Genomic DNA, 22191 nt, shown 5'->3' on the forward strand with positions numbered 1-22191 from the left:
CTTTCCTCAATAAGATGGGCCATAGTGCGCCTCAATGATTACACTCTTGTGAGGCACCTCGAGTTGCAGCTTTGGATATAGCCCAGGTGCTGAATCTTTGCTCACTGTCTTCCCACATCAAACTCAAAATATAAATGTGGCAAAGACTGAGCCACTGGCTACAGAGGGAAATCAAGCTCCATTTACTGAGCAAGTAATTTCTCACAGAGTAAAAACGTTCAACCTCTCCCATCATCACAGACTGTGATAGACAGACCCCAGACAGGAAAAGGATTGATCCATCTGAGTGATGACAAATCACCTGCCATGTTCATTCATGCCTTTTCTCCCTTTTCTCTGGAAAACAAATCAAAACCATGGCATTGGAGGCAGAACTATCCCAGCATTCAATGTAGTAGTAAAAGCTCTCTAGTAAAACTGTGGTAATATTGGTTCTTTTTAAATGACAATAACTCCCATGCATACATGGGAGTTAGCAAGTGGGCCAGATACCGAACACGGGAGAGCGAGCAGGTTTAAGTGCCGGGGCAAATTACACTCTGCTGTTTGACTGTCAGTCCACAGTGTTTGCATTACTTGCTACAAGTTTCATTGCACAGAGATGATGGATGCAATATGTGGATGGTGCCCTCCCTGCTAACACCCCTCTCTCCGTGCCAGTCACCTCACCACCTGCATTCTGTCCAGTGGAATAAACATGGGTTCCTTGTTTTTTTTGACATGATTAACCCCAATTCGTTTCCTATCCCGTATTTCCACCCTCTTCCCTGAAGGTACCAGCTGGTGAGTGTCAACGTTGGAGGTTAGTCTGAGCTTTGGGACATAACAGGGGAAGGAATGGGCATCACATTCACAATGTGGGAAATCGCCAGGCTGAATGAGATTTAGCTAGGTAAAAACAATGACTGCAGATGCTGGAAACCAGATTCTGGATTAGTGGTGTATTAGTTTGTATTTGTTGCTCCCGATGCGGTCTCCTCTACATTGGGGAGACTGGACGCCTCCTAGCAGAGCACTTTAGGGAACATCTCCAGGACACCCGCACCAATCAACCACACCGCCCTGTGGCCCAACATTTCAACTCCCCCTCCCACTCTGCCAAGGACATGGAGGTCCTGGGCCTCCTTCACCGCCGCTCCCTCACCACCAGACGCCTGGAGGAAGAACGTCTCATCTTCCGCCTCGGAACACTTCAACCCCAGGGCATCAATGTGGACTTCAACAGCTTCCTCATTTCCCCTTCCCCCACCTCATCCTAGTTTCAAACTTCCAGCTCAGTAACTGTCCCCATGACCTGTCCTACCTGCCTATTTTCTTTTCCACCTATTCACTCCCCCTTCCCCCCCCCGACCTATCACCTTCATCCCCTCCCCCATTCACCTATTGTACTCTATGCTACTTTCTCCCCACCCCACCCTCCTCTCACTTATCTCTCCACCCTTCAGGCTCTCTGCCTTTATTCCTGATGAAGGGCTTTTGCCTGAAACGTCGATTTTACTGCTCCTCGGATGCTGCTTGAACTGCTGTGCTTTTCCAGCACCATTAATCCAGAACGAGATTTAACGACAGGATTAGAGACCTTCAGTTCCGTTAAGCTTTCCACTTTTTTCCAATGCCTGTCTGACAGAAAACAGCATTTTCCCAAAGCAGGACTTGAGACCAATGTGACCCAAGATTTTTTTTTTGTTGTGATGTAGCTGGCTCTCAAAATGGGCTGTAATGTAGCTGGGTGGCACTGGGGTACAGGGCATTGAGATTAGGCAGAGGCTTTGATGAATTGTGCAAAAGTGAGGACTGCAGATGCTGGAGATTAGAGTCGAGAGTGTGGTGCTGGAAAAGCACAGCAGATCAGGCAGCATCTGAGGAGCAGGAAAAAGGTCTGATGAAAGGTTTGAGCAGGTTATGTTGGATGTTCTGCAAACCTCGTGTGTGTTGGTCATTGCGTGTTTCTGACCTTTATCACAGTCCACTCCTAAATGATACCACTGACTACTCTTCAACAAACTCTTCACTGGCCATAAGATGCTTTGGGATCCTGAGGTTGTAAAAGGTGCTATATACAATCGTTCTTTTTAAAACTCACTCATGGGATGTGGATCTCATTGGCTGGGCCAGCATTGATTACCCAACTCCTACAGACAGCAATTAAGAGTTAACTACATTGTGATGGGTCTGGTGTCACGTGTAGGCCAGACCAGGTAAGGAGAGCAGTTTGCCTTCCCGAAAGGATATTAGTGAATCAGATGAGATCTTGATGACATTTGACAGTAGTTACATGATTGCCATGAAACTGTATATTTTTAATTGAATTCAAATTTCACCAATTGTCGTGGTAGAACATTAGCCTGGGGTTCCAGGTCACAGGAAAAATAGAAGTTGCTATAGTCCCATTAGAGAGAGATGACTCTCTCTCGAGTTTAATCTGAGTGTCATCATGCCTCAAGTGAAGGGAACGGTTGAGAAGGAAAGTCCATCATGGAAGCATCAGCCAGTGTGGGAATTAAACTCATGCTGTTGGAGTCACTGTATCACTAGGAGAAAGTGAGGACTGCAGATGCTGGAGATCAGAGCTGAAAAATGTGCTGCTGGAAAAGCACAGCAGGTCAGGTAGCATCCAAGGAGCAGGAGAATTGACATTTCGGGCATAAGCCCTTCTTCACTGTACCACGAACCAGCTGTGCAGACTACAAAGCTAACTGACCAGCGACAACAACTGGTTTGCTCGTCCAGTTGACATCATTACTATGCCACCACCTCCCTTCATGTAAGTGCTTGTTTAATTTATTGGGTTCTGCTTAATTCAAGCCCAGAGTGAGGTTAAAGGGAACTAGTAGATTCACTTATCCTGACTTTGTGGAAGGGCTGATTCTGACAGCTAGAATGTGGGATACTTTGGGGACAAGCAATCCTTCCCCAGAGGGAAAGGCAGTCTGGAAACAGGCTGGCCTCTGATTCGGAAAGCTGTGTCTGATATGAGGGTCCCTGAAACAATATTGAAGAGTCTAACCATGAAGTGGGTTGGAGCTGGCAAGGAATGATAATGTCTGGGATGGTGTAGGTGTTAGGCTGCTGCTTTACTGGCTGGATAATGTGGACAGATGTCAGAGAGTAGAGACAAAGTTTTGATCAGTAAACGGACTCTTACTAGAAGTGGGAATCTGTTCCAGCACCTTCACCCTGGCTCGTAGCTCAGCCAGTGCCTCACGCTGTCGCTGAATGACCTCTTCGTGACGGTGACCTTTGCACTGTGCTGCAAGCATCACGATCTCAGAGTGCGCTTTATCCTGAAATGAAACGTTTGAACAAGAAAGATTGACACATCATCTTTTGCGCTGAATTTGGAGAGTCACTGATCGAGTATTAATCAACAGAAAGCAAAGAATGAAACTTGAAAATGTACAACACAACCACAGGATTTCATTCTTACTACGCTGGCAGGTTTTATCTAGGAGAAAGTGAGGACTGCAGATGCTGGAGATCAGAGCTGAAAATGTGTTGCTGGAAAAGCGCAGCAGGTCAGGCAGCATCCAAGGAGCAGGAGAATCGACGTTTCGGGCAGAAGCCCTTCTTCAGGAATGAGGAAGGGGTGCCAAGCAGGCTGACATAAATGGTTTATTTGTTTGGTTTTGAAGGTTAATTCTCAGGAAGAACAGAGGACTGGTGAGTTAACCAGACTGACATCTTAGTCATAGAGTCATAGAGTCATAGAGATGTACAGCATGGAAACAGACCCTTCGGTCCAACCTGTCCACGCCGACCAGATATCCCAAACCAATATAGTCCCACCTGCCAGCACCCGGCCCATATCCCTCCAAACCCTTCCTATTCATATATCCATCCAAATGCCTCTTAAATGTAATTGTACCAGCCTCCAGCACTTCCTCTGGCAGCTCATTCCATACACACACCACCCTCTGTGTGAAAAAGTTGCTCCTTAGGTCTCTTTTATATCTTTACCCTCTCACCCTATGCTCTCCAGTTCTGGACTCCCTGACCCCAGGGAAAAGACTTTGTCTATTTACCCTATCCATGCCCCTCATAATTTTGTAAACCTATATAAGGTCACCCCTCAGCCTCTGACACTCCAGGGAAAACAGCCCCAGCCTGTTCAGCCTCTCCCTATAGCTCAAATCCTCCAACCCTGGCAACATCCTTGTAAATCTTTTCTGAACCCTTTCAAGTTTCACAACATCTTTCCGATAGGAAGGAGACCAGAATTGCATGCAATATTCCAACAGTGGCCTAACCAATGTCCTGTACAGCAGCAACATGACCTCCCAACTCCTGTGCTCAATACTCTGACCAATAAAGGAAAGCATACCAAACGCCTTCTTCACTATCCTATCTACCTGCGACTCCACTTTCAAGGAGCTATGAACCTGCACTCCAAGGTGTCTTTGTTCAGCAACACTCCCTCGGACCTTACCATTAAGTGTGTATGTCCCGCTAAGATTTGCTTTCCCAAAATGCAGCACCTCGCATTTATCTGAATTAAACTCCATCTGCTACTTCTCAGCCCATTGGCCCATCTGGTCCAGACCCCATTGTAAACTGAAGTAACCCTCTTTGCTGTCCACTACACCTCCAATTTTGGTGTCATCTGCAAACGTGCCAACTGTACCTCTTATCCAAATCATTTATGTAAATGACAAAAAGTAGAGAACCCAGCACTGATCCTTGTGGCACTCCACTCGTCACAGGCCTCCAGTCTGAAAAACAACCCTCCACCACCACCCTCCGTCATCTACCTATAAGCCAGTTCTGTATCCAAATGGCTAGTTCTCCCTGTATTCCATGAGATCTAACCTTGTTAATCAGTCTCCCATGGGGAACCTTGTCGAACACCTCACTGAAGTCCATATAGATCACATCTACCGCTTGCCCTCATCAATCCTCTTTGTTATTTCCTCAAAAAATTCAATCAAGTTTGTGAGACATGATTTCCCACGCACAAAGCCATGTTGACTATCCCGAATCAGTCCTTGCCTTTCCAAATACATGTACATCCTGTCCCTCAGGATTCCCTCCAACAACTTGCCCACCACCAACGTCAGGCTCACCGGTCTATAGTTCCCTGGTTTGTCTTTACCGCCCTTCTTAAACAGTGGCACCACGTTAGCCAACCTCCAGTCTTCCGGCATCTCACCTGTGACTATCGATGATACAAATATCTCAGCAAGAGGCCCAACAATCACTTCTCTAGCTTCCCACAGAGTTCTCAGGTACACCGATCAGGTCCTGGGGATTTATCCACCTTTAACCGTTTCAAGACATCCAGTGCTTCCTCCTCTGTAATATGGACATTTTGCAAGATGTCACCATCTATCTCCCTACATTCTATATCTTCCATATCCTTTTCCATTGTAAATACTGATGCAAAATAGTCATTCAGTATCTCCCCCATTTTCTGCGGCTCCACACAAAGGCCGCCTTGCTGATATCTGAGGGGCCCTATTCTCTCCCTAGTTACCCTTTTGTCCTTAGTGTATTTGTAAAAACCCTTTGGATTCTCCTAAATTCTTTTTGCCAACGCTATCTCATGTCCCCTTTTTGCCCTCTTGATTTCCCTCTTAACTATACTCCTACTTCCTTTGTACTCGACTAAGGATTCACTCGATCTATCCTGTCTATACCTGACATATGCTTCCTTCTTTTTCTTAACAAAACCCTCAATTTCTTTAGTCATCCAGCATTCCCTATACCTACCAGCCTTCCCTTTCACCCTGACAGGAATATACTTTCTCTGGATTCTTGTTATCTCATTTCTGAAGGTTTCCCATTTTCCAGCCGTCCCTTTACCTGCGAACATCTGCCTCCAATCAGCTTTTGAAAGTTCTTGCCTAATACCGTCAAAATTGGCCTTTCTCCAATTTAGAACTTCAACTTTTAGATCTGGTCTATCCTTTTCCATAATTATTTTAAATCTAATAGAATTATGGTTGCTGGCCCCAAAGTGCTCCCCCACTGATACCTCAGTCACCTGTCCTGCCTTATTTCCCAAGAGTAGGTCACGTTTTGCATCTTCTCTCATAAGTACATCCACATCAGAAAGTTTTCTTGTACACACTTAACAAACTCCTCTCCATCTAAACCTTTAACCCTATGGCAGTCCCAGTCTATGTTTGAAAAGTTAAAATCCCCTTCCATAACTACCCTATTATTCTTACAGATAGCTGAGATCTCCTTACAAGTTTGTTTCTCAATTTCCCTCTGACTATTGGGGGGTCTATAATACAATCCCAATAAGGTGATCATCCCTTTCTCATTTCTCAGTTCCACCCAAATAACTTCCCTGGATGTATTTCCAGGAATATCCTCCCTCAGCACAGCTGCAATGCTATCCCTTATCAAAAATGCCACTCCCCCTCCTCTCTTGCCTCCCTTTCTATCCATCCTGTAGCATTTGTATCCTGGAACATTAAGCTGCCAGTCCTGCCCATCCCTGAGCCATGTTTCTGTAATTGCTATGATATCCCAGTCCCATGTTCCTAACCATGCCCTGAGTTCATCTGCCTTCCCTGTTAGGCCCCTTGCATTGAAAATGAATACAGTTTAATTTATTAGTCCTACCTTGTCCCTGCCTGCCCTGACTGTTTGACTCGCTTCTGTTCTCAACTGTACCAGTCTCAGATTGATCTCTTTCCTCACTATCTCCCTGGGTCCCAACCCCCCACCTTACTAGGTTAAATCCTCCCGAGCAGCTCTAGCATATTTCCCTGCCAGTATATAAGTCAAATAGCTGAGAAAATTTCAGGGACATAATCACAAAGCAACATAAAACAGTCCCTTTCACTGGTATAACTTCTCTAACTGTCACTGGGGCAGAACTGCTCAAGTCGGGAGGTGGTCAGGGAGTGTTCTGTGCTTCTCATTCCCAATAACAATGAATCATGCAGAGCATGAAAAGCTAGCACAGACCAGTTGGGTCAAATGGCCTGATTCTGTACCATAGGACTCTACCAAAAGCACACATGAGGGAAAGATTAGAGGAGCACTCCCCAAGCCCCCATCCATTCTGCAGCGAATAGATATCCTACTTGGTGCAAGGTCATTACTTGAGCCACAAAACCATACACCAGGAAATATCAGTTTTAGGAAAAGGGAGAGAAATGGATGGGCAGAAAACACTGGCTGGAAGCTGATAGTTTTACAGCAGCATTGAGGAACGACAGGAATGCAAAGCTCTGCTGAATGTCGTAACTCTACATTTTTACATAGACTTCACTACACTGCTCATAAAACACTCTCAGCACGTCCCACACTCTCAGGGGCACCATTATCTGTTCAAGCAGCAGCTCTCTCTGGTCTTTGTGAAGCTTAATTCACCGAATCCTTTACACATTCGATCACAAATTGAAAGGGGAGAGACAAAGCTACTGCAATTAGCAGGGCCCGGGAAGCTGTTTATAGGAAGGCTAGTGCTGAGGTCCATCATTAGTAACGGTGTCAGAATAACAGAGGCATAGGGACACTACAGCGTGAAGCTCAAAGCAACAAATCCACCAGATTTACAAAGGGCCATCAGGCTGTCATCTAATGTAGAAGGGGGAAAAAAATGTTTTCTTTCCTGTTTGGTAATCTGTGTTTATGCAGCAGAGGTTGCTTTTGAGTACAATTCAAGATTCCACCACACTCACCCTTTCCAAAACCAGTGAACTGGTTCAATTCATCAGTGAGGAGAGCGCCTGCTCCAGAGTCACTGAAAGATGTCTCCCTGCCTTTCCAGTATTCATGTACAACCAGGGCTATAGAGTTCCTAGCATTTATCTGTAAAAACATCTCTGGCCCTTTGGATGTGTGGGATGCATTAATTCAGAACAGGGCCACAGAATAGAAAGGAACCCCCCCCCCGGTTCTCTCAGGATCTGACAGAATTTAGATTAACAGGGGTAGAAAACACTTCTGTGCCTGACACTGAGCGCTTACTCGGCTATGTTTCCGGAAGGCAATGAATTCTCTTGGTGCTGTAAGGTTTTTTTTTCCCTCTCTCTCTTTCACCGTGCATTCTGTCACATCCCCTGAAGATTGGCACTTTAATTCCACTGATGAAATTACCTGCCAAGCAGCACAGAAGACAGACTCAAGAATGAAATAAATTCCAGCGGTTCAGTGCATCAAAACGAGCAACATTAATTCTCCCCTTCCTTCCTTCCCCAAAGCTGTTGCCAAGCCAGACAAGAGATGTAAACATCAATGTGCATTTATACAGCCATTACGTTTTAGGAACATACCTCAAGGTTCACAGGAGCATTACCTGGTAAAATCTGACACCAAAACATCGTTTCCCTACAGTGTGGAAGTAGACCATTCAGCCCATCGTGTACACACCAGTCCTCCAAACAGCATCCTACCCAGACGAATCTCCCTACCCTATAACCCCACATTTCCTACAGCTAACCCATCTAACCTACACATCCCTGGACACTATAGGCAATTTAGCATGGCCAATCCACCTAACCCACACATCTTTGGACCATGGGAAGAAAGCTATACAGACACGGGGAGAATGTGCAAAACTCCACACAGACACTTGGAATCGAACCCAGGTCCTTGACACTCTGAGGCAGCAGCACTAACCACTGAGCCACCGTGCCACCCCAAGTCATGATAAGAAATAATGGAACAGGTCAATCAACCACAAAGAGGGAAGGAGCTCAGCATCACTTTCTTCAGGATGTCAGGACGGGCAGTAAATGCTGGGCCAGCCAGTGAAACCCACATCCTGAGAAAGAATATTTTAAAAGTTTTGGAGAGCATCTTAACAGAGGAGAGAAAAATAAAATCTTGGAGTGATACCCTCAAAGTCTATCACAGGTATTTGCTGTACTCATATAAACAGAGTGCTGTCCCTGATAGGTTTGAGCTCTCCCATGCTTGCTGGGCACCGTGGGGGCTGGAGTGCATGACTTCCACTCATAACGAGATTTTAATTTAAAGTATCCGTTGAGCTTTGGAATTTGTCACCATGTTCCTTTATGTGATTGCAAACTTTTAATTTGGTATAATTTAGTTTAATTGTTTTTTTCAAAAGAGTATAAACTGGGTGCTAAGGGCCCTTGTGGTGCAGTGGTAGTGCCCCTACCTCTAAGCCAGAGGGCTTGGATTCAAGTCCCAACTACTCTGCAGGTGGATTATAAAGTACCTGATCAGGTTGATTAAATATATCTATAAACTGGGTGCTATGGTGATGGGCATAGTTACTATTTTGGTGTTAAAGGGGTTTCAGGATACTCTTGGGAAATAAAATGTAGATTTCAAGTAATGAGTGCACTTGTCTAGGGCTCAGAGGTTATAGCGAGCTGGGTATAGTTTCTCAGAATTAAGTACATTTACTAAAGGTGGCAGATTGACTGAAAAGTGGGAATGAGGTGAAAAGTCAAAGTTCAGTTCACCTCAGCATAACCAGAGCAGGAGGGAGAGGGAGTATAAAGATGAAGTAACAGGCAGATGTCAGAGCAGCATCAGCCAGGCTAACAACACCGGGCAGTTTTAGAAAGGATGGCAGGGAGATCTTCAGTGCAGTGATCAACAAGTGGAATGGACCCTTGTATGAGGCAGTGAAAGCAAAGACTAGGATTCATCAGGAGCCCTGATGTGGAGGTGCCAGGTGGACATGACACTGGGTGATAGTCCAACAGTTTATTCGCAATCACAAGCTTTCAGAATCCCCGCTCCTTCCTCAGGCAGCTAGTGCGACAGAATACTTCGGACATAGAATTTATAGTAAAAGATCAAAGGGTCATACAACTTGTTTGAATGTATTGAACAAACCTAGATGACGCGTGCATGCACACACACACTCACACACACACTCTCTCCCTCTCACACACACACACACAGACACACACACGCTCTCTCCCTCTCACACACACAGACACACACACGCTCTCTCCCTCACACACACACACACAGACACACACACACTCTCTCCCTCACACACACACACAGACACACACACACTCTCTCCCTCACACACACACACACGCTCTCTCCCTCTCTCTCACACACACACACACGCTCTCTCCCTCTCCCTCTCACACACACACACACACAGACGCACGCACACGCGTTCTCCCTCTCCCTGACACACACACACAGACACACACACGCTCTCTCCCTCTCCCTCACACACACACACACACACACGCTCTCTCCCTCACACACACACAGACACACACATGCTCTCTCCCTCTCCCTCACACAAACACACACAGACACACACACACAGACACACACACGCTCTCTCCCTCTCCCTCACACACACACACACACAAACAGACACACACACGCTCTCTCCCTCTCCCTCACACACACACGCTCTCTCCCTCTCCCTCACACAGACACACACACGCTCTCTCCCTCTCCCTCACACACACACACAGACACACACACACTCTCTCCCTCTCCCTCACACACACACAGACACACACACGCTCTCTCCCTCTCCCTCACACACACACACGCTCTCTCCCTCACACACACACACACACACGCTCTCCCTCTCCCTCACACACACACACGCTCTCTCCCTCACACACACACACACAGACACACACACGCTCTCTCCCTCTCCCTCACACACACACAGACACACACACGCTCTCTCTCTCACACACACACACATACACACACACACACACACGCTCTCTCCCTCTCCCTCACACACACAGACACACACATACGCTCTCTCCCTCTCCCTCACACACACACACACACACACACACACACACGCTCTCTCCCTCTCCCTCACACACACACACACATATAAGTCTATGGGGTGAATTTGCATTTGCAGATTTGAATTTGCAAATACATTTTATTTTATTCAAAAAGCACATGGTGTGTAGGCAGTCTGTCAAAGTGGCATTTTCTAGATGCCTAGTTAGGAAATAAAACCATTCTGGTTCCAGGATGAGATAAAACAGACTGAAACATGGCCTCATACATAAAACGCAATGTTTAGATTAGAGTGGTGCTGGAAAAGCACAACAGGTCAGGCAGCATCCGAGGAGCAGGAAAAACGATGTTTTGGGCAAAATCCCTTAAGCAGGAATGAGGCTGGCAGCCTCTGAGGTGGAGAGATAAATGGGAGGGGGGTGGGGCTGGAGAGAAGGTAGCTGAGAGTGCAACAGATGGATGGAGGTGGGGGTGAAGGTGATAGGTCAGAGAGGAGGGTGGAGCGGATAGGTGGGAAGGAAGATTGACAGGTGGGTCAGGTCATGAGGGCGGTGCTGAGCTGGAAGGTTGGAACTGGGGTAAGGTGGGGGGAGGGGAAATAAGCAAACTGGTGAAGTCCACATTGATGCCCTGGGATCGAAGGGTTCGAGGTGGAGAATGAGGCGTTCTTCCTCGAGGCGTCGGGTGGTGAGGGAGTGGCGGTGGAGGAGGCCCAGGACCTGCATAAAATGCAATGTCTGACCTAAGGTGTCATCTTTATTGTGATAAAACCCGAAGTTACCCTGGGGCAAGGATTTACATATTAATTAATCAAAACCTGCATCTCCATTCTAATTGACTAAAGACTTAATAGCCATCTAGGTTTGTTCAATACATCCGCATAAGTTGTATCTTTTACTTTTAAATTCTGTGTCCAAAGTATTCTGTCTCACTAGCTGCCTGAGGAGGGAGTGGGGACTCTGAAATCTTATAGTTGCAAATAAACCTTTTGGACTCTAACTTGGTGTCATGTGGTTCCGAAGGTGAATCATGAATATAGTACAGTTCATAGGCAGAGCTTGTTTAACTCAGACCCTCAGGAGACTCCAAAGCGCTGTATAACTGAAGAAATACTTTTGAAGTGTAGACTCTTTTTAGTGGCGAGGGCATCAAATGGGGTCGGACTTTTGTTGACATATGTAGAGGGATATATAGGCTGTTCAGATAAAGGTAGTACCCTGACAGTTCAGTCACTGGCCCTCAGCTACACCTTGCTGGCTCCAACACCCAGGCCCAGTATCTGAGTTGATGGGCAACAAGTAGTGAGGGGAGAAATAGTGAACCTGACACCGTCTGGGCCAGATAATCTGACAAAGGTAACAGCCAAGGTGGAAGGATGGCAAGTGTATCGAATGGCAATTAGGTTCCGGAGCACACTGTCTAGATGATGGTTATTGGTACGTTAAACAAGAATAAAATAGCAAGGGAAGCTTTGGTCAGCGACCTTCCAGGGGCAGGACAAACTAGTTCCATCTCAGTTCACTGGGCCATGAACGATGAAGTTCAGGTTTGAAGGGCGTCAGACAGAGAAACTGCTCCACCTTAATGCTCCACTTTGCAGGAAAAATAAATGAGTCCAGCCTCCAAGTGAAACTCAACAAGCAGATCCTAGAGCATTGGCAAGCAATGGGGTGCTGGCTGATGATTGAGAGACAACATTATCCCGTGGTGACTATATCCTGATTGACCAAGCGGCTTTCTGAAAGGACAGTACGGCTCACCCCTGAATCGGAGAGGAGCCTAGAAAGAGTGACCTCAGTAAATGACTGCCTTCCCATTTACCCAGCTGTCATGCAGTGATCAATGGGCATCTCTTAATGTGGCCAAACTGCTACAGAAAAGAAGACATGAGCTCTAAACTCCATTACAAATGAAGGAAAGAGCAAATGTTCTGACACATGCCTGCTGGTATGTGACTCTCATGACAACAGTTGCCCTCAATGAGGCTCAGCCCGTGAATGAGGCAGATTGGATTTCAATACAGCATGGTCTGAGTGAGGGCCACTTCTCGGAACAAGATGGTGACAGAACACAATGTCTGCTACACCCTCTACTGGTCAGGAGGACCTCAAGGTCAACAACACCCTCAGTGTCTGCTTCATGGCAAAGGGGTGATTGCCACTAAACTTTCAATCAGCCCATTCTCAACATTTTGTGTCCCTGCACCTCTCCCCTCAAGACCAGCAGCTACAACACTCCACTGTACTTACACTCAGACCCTGAACACTAACTCAGCTGACAAAGATATGTTCTACACAAATATCTCAACTCAGCTAGAATGCCCCTCCTCGTCCTTGGTGATTTCAACACCAACGATGTCTGTGACTGCCTGGTGGGGAGTCCCTGCAAACCACTGCGTTGGAAACTGGAATGAAAATGGATGTTCACTTCAGAAAAAGCTGCCGGCCACAACCATCACTCCCCTTTATCAAGAAGGTTACTTCAAGAGCACGTGGATGCATTCCTGCTCTATACACTGGCACCACCATCTCTTGGTGTGACAACATGACCTAAAGGACACCTTGCTCAGTGCACTCATGAGAGGAGAGAGACTTAATGAGGACCTTATGGGCAAGGTATTTTACACAGAGAGTGGTTCCTGTGTGGAATGAACTGCCAGAGGAAGTGGTAGATGCAGGTATGGTTACAACGTTTAAAAGACATTTGGATAAGTCATCAATAGGAAAGGTTTGGAGATATATGGGCCAAGTGCTGGCAGGAGGGATTTGTCTAGTTTGGGAACATGGTAGGCATGGACTGGTCAGACCAAAGGGTCTGTTTCCGTGCTTTATGACTGTATGACTCTGGAGTCAATGGCTGCCATAGAGAGCACCTAACCATTTGCTCGAACCTGAACATCCAGCCCGTGCTCAAGAACAGACTTACAGATATCCCAAGAGACCTTAGAGTGCAAGTTCATTGTTCCTTGAAAGTCGTGTTGCAGGTAGATAGGATAGTGAAGAAGATGTTTGGTATGCTTTCCTTTATTGGTCAGAGTATTGAGTACAGGGGTTGCCTCGCGGGTTCGAGTGGCTGTCGGAGGGGAGGGCCGTGGTGGCGAGGGCGACCAGGGTCGGGGACGTGCTGGGTGCCGGGGGCCTGGGCTGGACGCTGCCGCAGGACATAGCGAGCAGGGCAGCGGTAGACGTCCGGTACGTGGCCGCCGCCATCCGACGCCTTAAAACGGCGGTGCTCGGACCCGACGTAGTGCACCAGTTGGAGGACGCTCAGGTGTGCGGTGGGATCCTGTCCGCGCTCACCCCGGCCCGGATGGAATTTCACATTGGCCCCAAGGTCCCGTACTTCCCGCGGGAGCCTGTGCCCCACAACCTGAGCCGCCTCCGGAATTTTAAATTTGTTGCTTTCAGGGACATAAAAAGGAAGGCCCTGTATCGACTGCTGCTGCACACCGTCCACCTCTTCTCCCTCATCCACCGTCCGGACACGCCTTGGCGTGCCCATTTGCCACCGGGCGGTGGAGATCCCCAGTGGAGGGCTCTCTACGCGGGAGTCCTCCCCCTTTCTCTCGGGGATCTGGGGTGGAGGGTGCTGCACGCAGCAGTCCCCTGTAACCGCAGATTGCGATGGTTCATGGACTCCCAGCCCAACTGCTTGTTCTGTGGCGCTGTGGAGTCCGTGGACCATGTCTATATTGGGTGTGGGCCTTTGCACTCCCCTTTTTGATTTTCTTAGAAACCTTCTCCTCTGTTTCTGGCTGCACTTCAGTCCCACGCTCCTGATCTTCGGGCACCCGGTACGGAGGAGGGAGGGCAGGTCCGAGGACCTCCTCGTGGGTCTGCTCCTGGGCCTGGCCAAACTGGCCATCAACAGGTCCAGGCAGCGGGCCGTGGAGGGGGTCGTTAGGGCCGACTGCCTGCCCCTCTTCCGGGGTTACGTTAGGGCCCGGGTGTCCTTGGAGAAGGAGCACGCTGTGTCCACCAACACCCTGGAGTCTTTCAGGGAGAGGTGGGCGCCACATGGAGTGGAGTGCATTATTTCCCCCTCCAACTCTATTTTGATTTAGTCCCTACCCTCCCCATCACTGTTTTGCTCACACAGCATTGCCCTTTGGTTTGAAGGGCAGTGCTCGTCACTGGCCACTTGGGTGTTATTCATATCTTCCTGATGGTGGAAATTGAATAAAGATTCGTGCATTTTGTGTCTTTCACTGTGTCTCACACCTGCACACACACACCTTGGGTGCTTGGGAAAAAATAAGCACTACCGCAGTTAGGCGGTAGTGTGGGGGTTTAACAAAAAAGAAAAAAAGAAAAAATAAACAGGGATGGTGGCCTTGGAGAAGAAGAAGAAGAAAAAAAATAAATAAATAAAAAAGTACAGGGGTTGGGAGGTCATGTTGCAGCTGTACAGGACATTGGTTAGGCCACTTTTGGAATACTGTGTGAAATTCTGGTCTCCCTCCTATCAGAAGGATGTTCTGAAACATGAAAGGATTCAAAAAAGACTTATAAGGCTGTTGCCAGGGTTTGGGCTACAGGAAAAGGCTGAACAGGCTGGGGCTGTTTTCCCTGGAGCGTCGGAGGCTGAGGGGTGACCTTATAGAGGTTTATAAAATCATGAAGGGCATGGATAGGATAAATAGACAAATTTTTTTCTCTTGGGATGGGGGAGTCCAGAACTAGAGGGCATAGGTTTAAAGTGAGAGGGGAAAGATTTAAAAGGGGCAGCTTTTTCATGCAGAGGGGGTTGCGTGTATGGAATGAGCTGCCAGAGGAAGGCTGGTACAATTGCAACATTTAAAAGGCATCTGGATGGGTACATGAATAGGAAGGGTTTGGAGGGATATGGGCCAAGTGTTGGCAAATGGGACTAGATTAATTTAGGTCGGCATGGACGAGTTGGACTGGAGGGCCTGTTTCCGTGCTGTACATCTCTATGACTCTAATCTTGCAGAGATACATGCCAAGCCACCATGCAGATCAGACTGGAAAACCCCGATGGCCCAACTAGTGCCTCCCAGAGGATCTCTAGGAACCTCTTACAGCTGCTGCACTGGATACTTTGCAGCAATGTCACTGGACCCAGCAACAGGAAGAACAGGGATTGGTTGGTGAAAATGGCAGGGAAATGCAAGATCTGTGAGCAATAAAAACAATCTGCGCATTGGGCTTTGCAGGCTCAAGTGGCAAGTGTATCGTACCCTTTAACATAAACTGAGGGACATCCAAAATGACAGGTGGGTTCCACTGGAGGCAGAATCTCACCTGTTACAGCTGAAACAGGCAATTAAGAAGCTTTTAAAAGATGTTAAAATCTGTCTATGGACCAGCTTATCAAACCCAAAACGCCATGAGGAACAATTGCAGCCTCCGTCCACTCCCATTCCTGTGCAGAATGTCTTCCCCCATTCTCCTTGTAGCCTTCCTCCCTTTCATACCCTCACAATTATCTTTCTCCCCAACTCCTCTGATAGTGTCTTTTCCTCACCACACCCCTCTTACAGACCCCTTCTCCCATGAAACGTCCTCATCCTCTCATGCCCGGTGGGGAGGGGGATTGCAGCCAAGGATGGACTATGTCACCCAGACTGCAACCCTGGTCGTCCAAGTGAATGGCCAAGGGGAGGGCACTCCCATTCCGGGACAATCTGATCTGAAATTTTGTCCCAGAGTGGAGCAGCTTGTTGTGAATGCCTTGTGCCAGTGAATACCCTCTGAAAGCATGGCCCCTGGTCATTAGCAGTATGTGTGTACCCATTGTCAGGGCCTGTTCCATACTGCACCTATCAAACAAGTGTGGCTCATGTAAAAACAACAGCAGAGAAAGGGAATGGGCCGTTTATTTCCGATCCAGGAATAATAACTGAGCAGCTGAAGACTGCTCAGATTAATCTCAGCCAATGTCTCCCTTTGGGCAGATCATGATATGTGAGCCAATTTCTAAAAAGACATAATAAAGACCTCAGCAAGAGCGCATTTTCCTTGGTTGGCTGCTTTCCTGCTGTTGCATTAATGATAGCATCAAGACCAACACATTTGAGAAATCAGTGCTGCATTTTAACAGTTTCTGAACAGGAAACTTTGAAACAAGTCCGGAAAAGGTGGACTCTTTGCTTGCAATGACAATGAATCAAACCTTCTGCCATAGCTGGGCAGAAGCAGAGCTGTTCAGAGCCCTCTGAAAACCTGATCGGACTGTTCCAGGTGAAATCCGAAAGTGGAGCTGTAAGTACTGGGCAGATTAGGCCAGTACTTGTAGAGAGAAACAGCGTGAATGTTTCGGGCTGACCTGAAAAATGCTAGACCTTTATTTCCCTTCACAGGTGCTGCCAGATTGGCTGAGCCTTTGCCATATTCCAGACGAGTTCCCCGCCTGCTTTCACCTTCAATCGGAGAATGAGGCTGAATTTTCGGTCCCTGCCAAGACGGGGAATGGGGACTGGATGCCACCCAATATAGGCAGAAGTGGGGACTGCAGATGCTGGAGATTAGAGTCAAGATTAGAGTGGTGCTGGAAAAGCACAGCAGGTCAGGCAGCATCCGAGAGGCAGGAAAATCAACGTTTCTGGCAAAAGCCCTTCATCAGCCGTTTCCTGAAACGTCGATTTTCCTGCTCCTCAGATGCTGCCTGACCTGCTGTGCTTTTCCAGCATCATTCTAATCTTGCCGCCCAATATGCCAGTTTCCTGACCTCCTTTCTAGCAGAGGGCATTTTTGCCAAGGGGTGAGTTGACCTGGCAGCACAAACACCCATGCCCTCAGATCAGGCTGCAGCCAGCAGCTCTGTTAAGGGCATGCCCTGACATGGTGAAGGATGTGGTCCAGCTGGTGGGCACTCACACAGGGGGTCATGCCATGGTCTGGACTGGCCTGTGGGCCTGGGTGTGGGTGTAATCGAAGGCCTTCCTGAAGAGGGATTGCGCCCCACTCTCTTCGCCCACAAATTGATTGCTGAGTCTGTGTTTCCATTTTAAATCTCAAGAAAGGTTAGGGAGAGAACCCCATGCTGAGGTACTCCCTCAGTTTCTCACCCTCCACTACATCGATCAAGCTGCAAGACATTGCTTGCCCATCTCTACCCCACCTGCCCGTCACACGGAACCCACCTCCACGTCAATTTACACCTCTGTGAAAGTCCCCAAAGAGGGACCTTAATCCCTCTGGGGTCAGGTTCAGTACCTGGAAGTTGTCCTACTTGCTCCCCAGTTCCCTGCCTCAGAGGTTAGGATCATCCCAGAGTGGTTGTTTTTGCTCCTGCCTGTGAGTCTCTCTCTCCCTGGGAACTCAGTAACAGCAAACATTCCAGGTTGAGATGCAAGACCAGGGATTCAGGAAACACTGTCACTATGCTGCCGGGTGGACCTGGTTTCAGTCAGGGCTGAGCTAGAATTAGGGTTGTACTGCTACAAGCACAGACAAGGTGTGAAAATCTCTGTAAATCCTGCTTGCCCTAAACAATACGTCTGTACAGCTTGATTAAAAATATGCTGGAGATTAGAAAATATTGACAAATATGGGTCAGCACTATTGCAATAATAGTCACAGGTTCCAAATTAATGATGCTGGGGTCAGGTTTTCTGAATTCCAACAATTGTACAACAGCTAGGGTCATCTCTGCTTCTGCAAACACAAATTATAAGATCAGACTAACTAAATGATGAGTCTTTCCTACATTCTCTATGATAGAAATCTGTAACATTTCCCAACTTTTCCTCCTATCTCAGCTTCGACACTTCCTTTGGGAATATTTTCAACTGCCCTTAGAAAATTCGCTTCTGTGGCAAGAAATTGCTTCCATTATTCTAACTTCTCCATCGGGCCACACAGGCTCCTCGACAACGTGTATGCTATCGTAGAGGTGACACAATTCAAAAGAGCAGGCCCCAGGTATGTTTAATGTCAACGCAGAGGTTGGGGAAATAGATTACAAACATATGATTTAGGAACGGAGCAAGGCCGTGTGGGTTTTCAAGCTCACTCTGCTATTCAACAAGATAACGGCTGATCGTGGCTTCCAATCGGATTCAGCTCAGCTCTGCACCTCATTGTCCACCCTTCTCACACTGGACATTCTACAGCACTGGCACAAAGAGGTAACCACTCACACTGCTGAACCAATGACCCAGAGAATGTTGGTTCAAATCTCACCATGAGTGTTCGAGAATTTGAATTCTGTTCAGCCAATCTGGAATAAAGTAGCTGCTGTCAGTGAAGACAAAGCTGTCAGACAGCTGCCTGACGATCCAGCAGGTTTACCAATATCCAGTAGGGAAAGAGTACTTGCCTTCCTTTACCTGGTCTGGCCTCTATATAACTTCAGCCCACACCAACATAGTCGACATTGAATAGTCCTCTGGAAGTGCCCTTGAAAGCCACCCAATTATAATGCCAACCTGCTTGGAGAGTAGGGATGAACACCTACTGTACCATGGACAGAACGCTTACACTGGATTTTTGAAAATGAGCAATTCCTCTCCCTGCAGGGGGATCAAAGACGGAGATGACACAGATAAGAGACATCTGAAGCGTGTCTCGGTGGTGTTCCAATCCCATGGTTCAGTTGTTTGTAGTCAAGACTGCATAACACAACTCCCTGGACGAAATATTATTACACACAGTCAGCTTTTGAAGCTGTTTTATCAGCAGCCAGTTCCTGTCCGCACGGGGACTCTCAGAGATGCACAGTTTGATGGATACCAGTTGAATTTGAAAAGGAGATTATTTTATTCCTCTGACGTTTCTGTTACATTCTCCACTGGTGTCTGCTCCTGCCTGACACAGCTCTACGACTTGTCACGGGCAACACGGTGGTTAGCGCTGCCTCCCAGTGCTATGGACCCAAGTTCGATTCTACCTCAGGCGACTGTTTGCGTGGAGTTTGCACATTCTTCCCCCCTGTGTCTGCGTGGGTCGCCTTTGGGTGGTCCGGTTTCCTCCCACAGTCCAAAGATGTGCAGGTTAGGTGGGTTGGCCATGCTAAATTGCCCATAGTGTCCAGGGATGCACAGGCTAGGTGGATTAGCCATGGGAGATGCAGGGATAGGGTGGGGGGTCTGGGTGGGATGCTCTTTGGAAGATTGGTGCAGACTTAACGGGCTGAATGGCCTCTTTGCCCCCTGTAGGAATTCTATTCTATTCTATAGTGAGCATTACAAGGCTGTTGGTCTAGGGACTATGCCACTGACAGGCCTAGTATCCAATTTCAAGATCAAACAACAGCAGGATACAAGGGATTTTGGTTCTTCCCCCTTCCCTAGTCCAGGGACATTGGGGCCAATTGGTCCTTCGCCCCACAAGCCCCACCTTCGCAGGTAATGCTGATTCAATTGAGAATGGGTGACTGAGCAGACACCAGCGATCCAAGTTGTCTCTCCCAGGTCCATAGGGAGATCAGTTCAGCACTGGACAGTGCACCGACCCATCAGTAATGCGAGCTTTCCAAAAGCTGAACTTTTAAGCAGATAATTAATAGTTCCGATTCAAAGCATTCAACAATCTTTGAGAAAGTTTCCAGCAGAGATTACCTATGTGGTAGTGGTTATTGTTCAGAAACATTGAGCCAATTATAATGAGGGTGGAGGACTTGTAACCAACTCTTTGGTCATGAACTATTGCTATACTGTAATACATCTTGTTTTAGTGTTAAAGCTGAACAAATGATGCTTAAAGCTGAGAGGAGTGATGCATGTAGACAAATTTGGTAATGCTTCAGTCATTGTGAAAATATTGCAGCACTGAGTAACGTGGTTAGAAATGCTATACGTCTCATTCGCCTGAGTTACATCAATTAAAGATTTGTCATGAAAAGCTCACGAAGTTCCTTTCAAAATTAATATGTCCCACTCCTTTTTAAGTCAGGCAAATTTAAAATCAACATTTATAACAGCCCTGTTGTTAGCTCAGGGAAATATATGGTTTTAAAGGGAATGTAATGTTTGTGCTCATTGTAACTGAGGGAGGGACCTTGAGGGAGACCTGCCTGTCATCTGATTGGATCAGGCGCTGGAGTTCATAAGGTCAAAGGCCAAGTGTTAGGAAGAATGACACTAATGGTGGAAGATAAAATATCAATTTTCAGTTGTTTGGCACCATTCCTTTGATTGCTGTTTTCCCTCCATAAATGGAAGAGTTGATCCCATTACGGGATCAACAAATACAACAAGTACAGGGCATGGGAAGGGGTACGGAAATCTAAGTGATGGGTCAATAAGAAAAGGACACCAGGGCTCAGGAATTAGGATGGACACATTTTAAAATAGGTATGTGTCCTGATGCAAAACGGTGAGGTTACAAATCCCCAGACTTTGGGCATGGGCCTCTCTATAATGGAGGCAATGAGATGTTGGAGCACACCCTTAATGTTTTGGGAGGTATTGAGCTGACACTGTGAATGGGGTTTGGCAAGAGGAGGATTGAGGACAAGCGGTGGTGATGATTGAAATTGAGAGCTAAATACAGGTTCAGGAGGAGCAGAAACGGAAAATTACATTATTCTTTGTTGCAGGCTATGCTCCCAGGGTGATTTTGCTTCGTGCAGCCCGTGATAGTGCAGAGTGGCTGGGGAAAACCAATTGTAAATAGGGAATCTCAAATGCCTGGTTAAGTTGTGCATTAAAGATGCCTCATTGATCTTTAACCAAGTCGGGCAGAAAGTGCATTTCCTGCTAGACTTTTACAGAAGTGATAATTCTCTACCAGGTCTCCATCTGAAAGACTAACTGGAATGTTCTCTCTTCTCCAAATGCTAGGAGACTGGTTGTGTGCTTCCAGCACTCTGAATAATCTCTATATCACCAAAATGGTGTTCTAAACTCTGATAGGACGTAATCCTGCCCCACCCCCAACATGTCCACCCTCACAATGCAGTGTCTTCTGGAATATAAACAGATTCTTGATTAGGTCTCAGGATAACCCTTGACTGTTGATTAAAAGGCCTTTCCTCCCATATCCAATGTTTGTTTTTAATAATTAGCAAACAGAAATATTCAAGGAAGTTTCAGAGATAATGTATTTCTTTTTGAAGGTCCCTATGGTCTTATCTCTTGCAACAGTTTTTCCAATTCCAGTCGCCATAGACGAGTTACGCTGTATGACCCCATTCAGGCTGTGCTTTCAGGTGCTCCTTGCCATAAACGCTAAAAAGCAGCACAGCAGAAGCTCCAAAAATACCCAGCGTTGAGCTGAGAAACAATATAGCCAGCAGTTGAACAAGAGCCCTCTGTCAGTCTCCAGCAAAGGGCATCCACTCATCAAGGCATCAATGGACCGACTGTGAATTTCTTGCTTCTATTTATAACTTCCAAGACTTGAAGCACAGAGCATACTGCAAAGTTTCATAAATTATGAAGTGAAAGCCACTTTAACATCTGCAAGCAACACACGCCTGCAGAAATCTGCATGGTCCATTTGGCTGCTTATTCACCACACTATATTGCAGAATGGCTGGACAGAGCTGATCTTATATTCATCAATGAAGTAAACCTTTCAACTTGAGGCGATGGAAAGGGTGGGAATT

The 22191-nt window shown here is 47.0% G+C and overlaps 1 protein-coding gene across 1 annotated transcript in view; it reads right to left on the bottom strand.

Annotated features, from left to right (window-relative positions):
• The window catches only part of LOC140487119 (forkhead-associated domain-containing protein 1-like), a 250670-nt gene that overhangs the window by 47149 nt on the left and 181330 nt on the right, over positions 1–22191 (bottom strand). Inside the window, exon 25 of the mRNA XM_072586640.1 lies at positions 3146–3284. Within this exon, the coding sequence (XP_072442741.1) occupies positions 3146–3284 (139 nt within the window). The remainder of the gene's footprint in view (positions 1–3145; positions 3285–22191) is intronic.

Source organism: Chiloscyllium punctatum, chromosome 16 (genome assembly GCF_047496795.1).
Source record: "Chiloscyllium punctatum isolate Juve2018m chromosome 16, sChiPun1.3, whole genome shotgun sequence".
NCBI lineage: Eukaryota > Metazoa > Chordata > Chondrichthyes > Orectolobiformes > Hemiscylliidae > Chiloscyllium > Chiloscyllium punctatum.